This window comes from Clupea harengus, chromosome 13, assembly GCF_900700415.2.
Source record: "Clupea harengus chromosome 13, Ch_v2.0.2, whole genome shotgun sequence".
Classification (NCBI taxonomy): Eukaryota; Metazoa; Chordata; class Actinopteri; order Clupeiformes; family Clupeidae; genus Clupea; species Clupea harengus.
Window position 1 is genome coordinate 19,495,376 of NC_045164.1, and position 2,500 is coordinate 19,497,875.

Below are 2,500 nucleotides of genomic sequence, written 5' to 3' on the forward strand. Positions count from 1 at the left end.
GTGTCTGTATGTGTGTGTGTGCATGTGTGTTACTTCTCCATCACATGAGGAAGAGGAGTTGCCCGCTGAATGTGGTGGGGTGAGCAGTGTAAGCAGCCAACCACCACCCTTTCTCCAGAATCAAGGCCACTTTATCGCCCACCTCCAGCAGCAGAGACACCCCTTGGGAGGTGTTGATGTCGTGGGGGGCTTTGTGGTTGTAGGCGACCACCACGTGCTGGCCGTTCTTTCGGAGGTTAGCTCCAACTCCGTTATCACCTCCAGCAAAGATGTGGTAGCTGAACTGGTACACTCCTCTCACGGGAGCCGTGAAGACACCTGGACCAGAGGAGAACAACATGGAGACTCAGGGCCTCATTTACTAACATTGCGACCGCAGCACAATCAGCGCCTTTGCCAAACCGCACATAGCGCACGGTATTTTGCATCCTATTTATCAAACAAGAACCCTCGTCGCGTCATCTGCGCCTAACACCGCCCATTAGTGTTATTTAGCACTCCGCTAAAATAGGGAAGAAAGAGCCTGCGTGTTCCACCATGGATGATGAGCTAAAATTAGAATTAGAGCTTTTGGTTCACGAGGTTACAGCAAACTAACCCAGGCAAATATAGAAACTCATAAATATTTCTCCGTTTAGCCCTTCTGTCCACATTAAAAGTTGTGATCACTTTGAATTCAAGACTGTCTTTTATTGGTGAGCTGATTTTGGGAAATAAAACTTGTCAGCGAACATTGAGTTCCTGGGTTGCTATGGTTACCCCTCAGGGTGCCTGTGCAGCTACATATTAACAAGTTTATGTTCACAAGTTTATAATCACACACAGGCAACTGCAAACTGTTAATATGGTTCCCTAAGCTAGAGATAGCTAGGATAGCTAATATCCAGGTTAACTGCTCCATAGTATCCCGTTAAATAGTCTGGTAGGGGTACACGACACCCCTTACTTTAAAACAGCGCATTCCAACATTGAAAACCATGCTTTTCAAAAATGCTGCCCTAGGCGGATACATTTGAAAACTGGAGTTGTAGCGTGGACAGGGCAGGGACAACTGACATTTTCAGACGTTCGGTTTGCTTGAACTATGGGTGAAAATACGGTTTAAAGTAAACCATACAATGAGCGGCGATTCTGGGTAAAGCGTGGCCGAAAAGCTAGCTGGTGGGACAATTTTGTATATGCCTATATTAAATGATATATCAAATATAAACATAACAAAAATAACATTTCTGATGTTCATATTTTTCAAATTTCTTGCAGGGACATAGTTTTCATTTAGCAGCTAAAATGTCATGCTGAAACATCTCTTGTTTCATTACTAATACATAATTAGGCGCACTTTACGCATCTCCTCCCATCTCTTTGCGACAAACACCCACTTTCCCTTATACCCTCCCAGCAGCGGTAATCTAAAGTGCGCCACCTTTGTAAATACGGTTTTAGGTTTTTACCCGCTATTTTACGCCTGAAACGGGCGCAATCCTGTTAGTAAATGAGGCCCTCAGAGAGGTCATGACCTCAGAGGAGAGGAGGATCACTGACACTGGAGGGGAATTACAAACAATTCCTCTCCCTGTGTTAGGGTTCTAGTGGACTGAATAGACACCTGTGTTAGGGTTCTAGTGGACTGAATGCTGATGTGTTTCCAGTCTTACCTGTGTTTGGGTTGTAGGCGCTGCCAATATTGATGAAGACATGGTTGAAGACCAGGGCAGTTTCTGTGTTGAAGGGCCCGATGTGTTTGTCAGCCGACACTGAGAAGGAGGCGGAGAAGGCCACCTTACTGTCTGTGGGAGAGGAACAGTGAGTCTCTGTGTGTAAGCGTGTGTGTGAAGATATGATCTGTACATTTTGTTAATTGCACACACACATATGTATAGAATCCTAGAATCCTTCATACACATTAGCCTCCCAGAAATCAATTGGGGCTCTGTAAAGCGCCTTGAGACAATGTTATTTGTTTGGCGCTATAAAAATTCAATTGAATTGAATATTTGTATTCATCCTATTCATTCATATAATCTATATATATATTCTATAAAATCAGATTAAGGGTAAATATAGTCTTATACTGTATTAGCACTACACTACTCACAGTGAAGATCCTATTTCAGTTATATAAAACTATGAATCAACTTTTCCTCTCTAGGAGACGATAAAGAACACTCACTCACACACACGCACACGCACACGCACACACGCACACACGCACTCACGCACACTCACGCACACTCACACACCTTCTCTTTGCACTTGACAGTGGCACTGATGACATTTACATCAGCTATCTTCCACATCCCAACAATGCTTTATGACTGCTATTAATAAATAGTTACATAGACGTATGCCAGTTGTTATGATTCATTGTAAATACTTTATAAAAAATTGTAATTGTGTTTATAATGCTTTATGGACACTGGGTGTAAGTAAAGTGTTGTATAAATCTCTTACCTCCATTTGCTTTCTTCAGTTCCTCTATTTGTGTCTCTATTTGTGCTTT

At 42.7% G+C, this 2,500-nt stretch overlaps 1 protein-coding gene across 1 annotated transcript in view; it reads right to left on the reverse strand.

Annotated features, from left to right (window-relative positions):
- The window catches only part of LOC105912466 (cerebellin-2-like), a 3,095-nt gene that overhangs the window by 242 nt on the left and 353 nt on the right, over nucleotides 1–2,500 (reverse strand). Inside the window, exons 1-3 of the mRNA XM_012841436.3 lie at nucleotides 2,452–2,500; nucleotides 1,656–1,787; nucleotides 1–318 (exon numbers count right to left, since the gene is read on the reverse strand). The exon at nucleotides 1–318 is cut by the window's left edge and continues 242 nt beyond it; the exon at nucleotides 2,452–2,500 is cut by the window's right edge and continues 353 nt beyond it. Coding sequence (XP_012696890.2) covers nucleotides 41–318; nucleotides 1,656–1,787; nucleotides 2,452–2,500 — 459 coding nt within the window. The 3' untranslated portion in view covers nucleotides 1–40. The remainder of the gene's footprint in view (nucleotides 319–1,655; nucleotides 1,788–2,451) is intronic.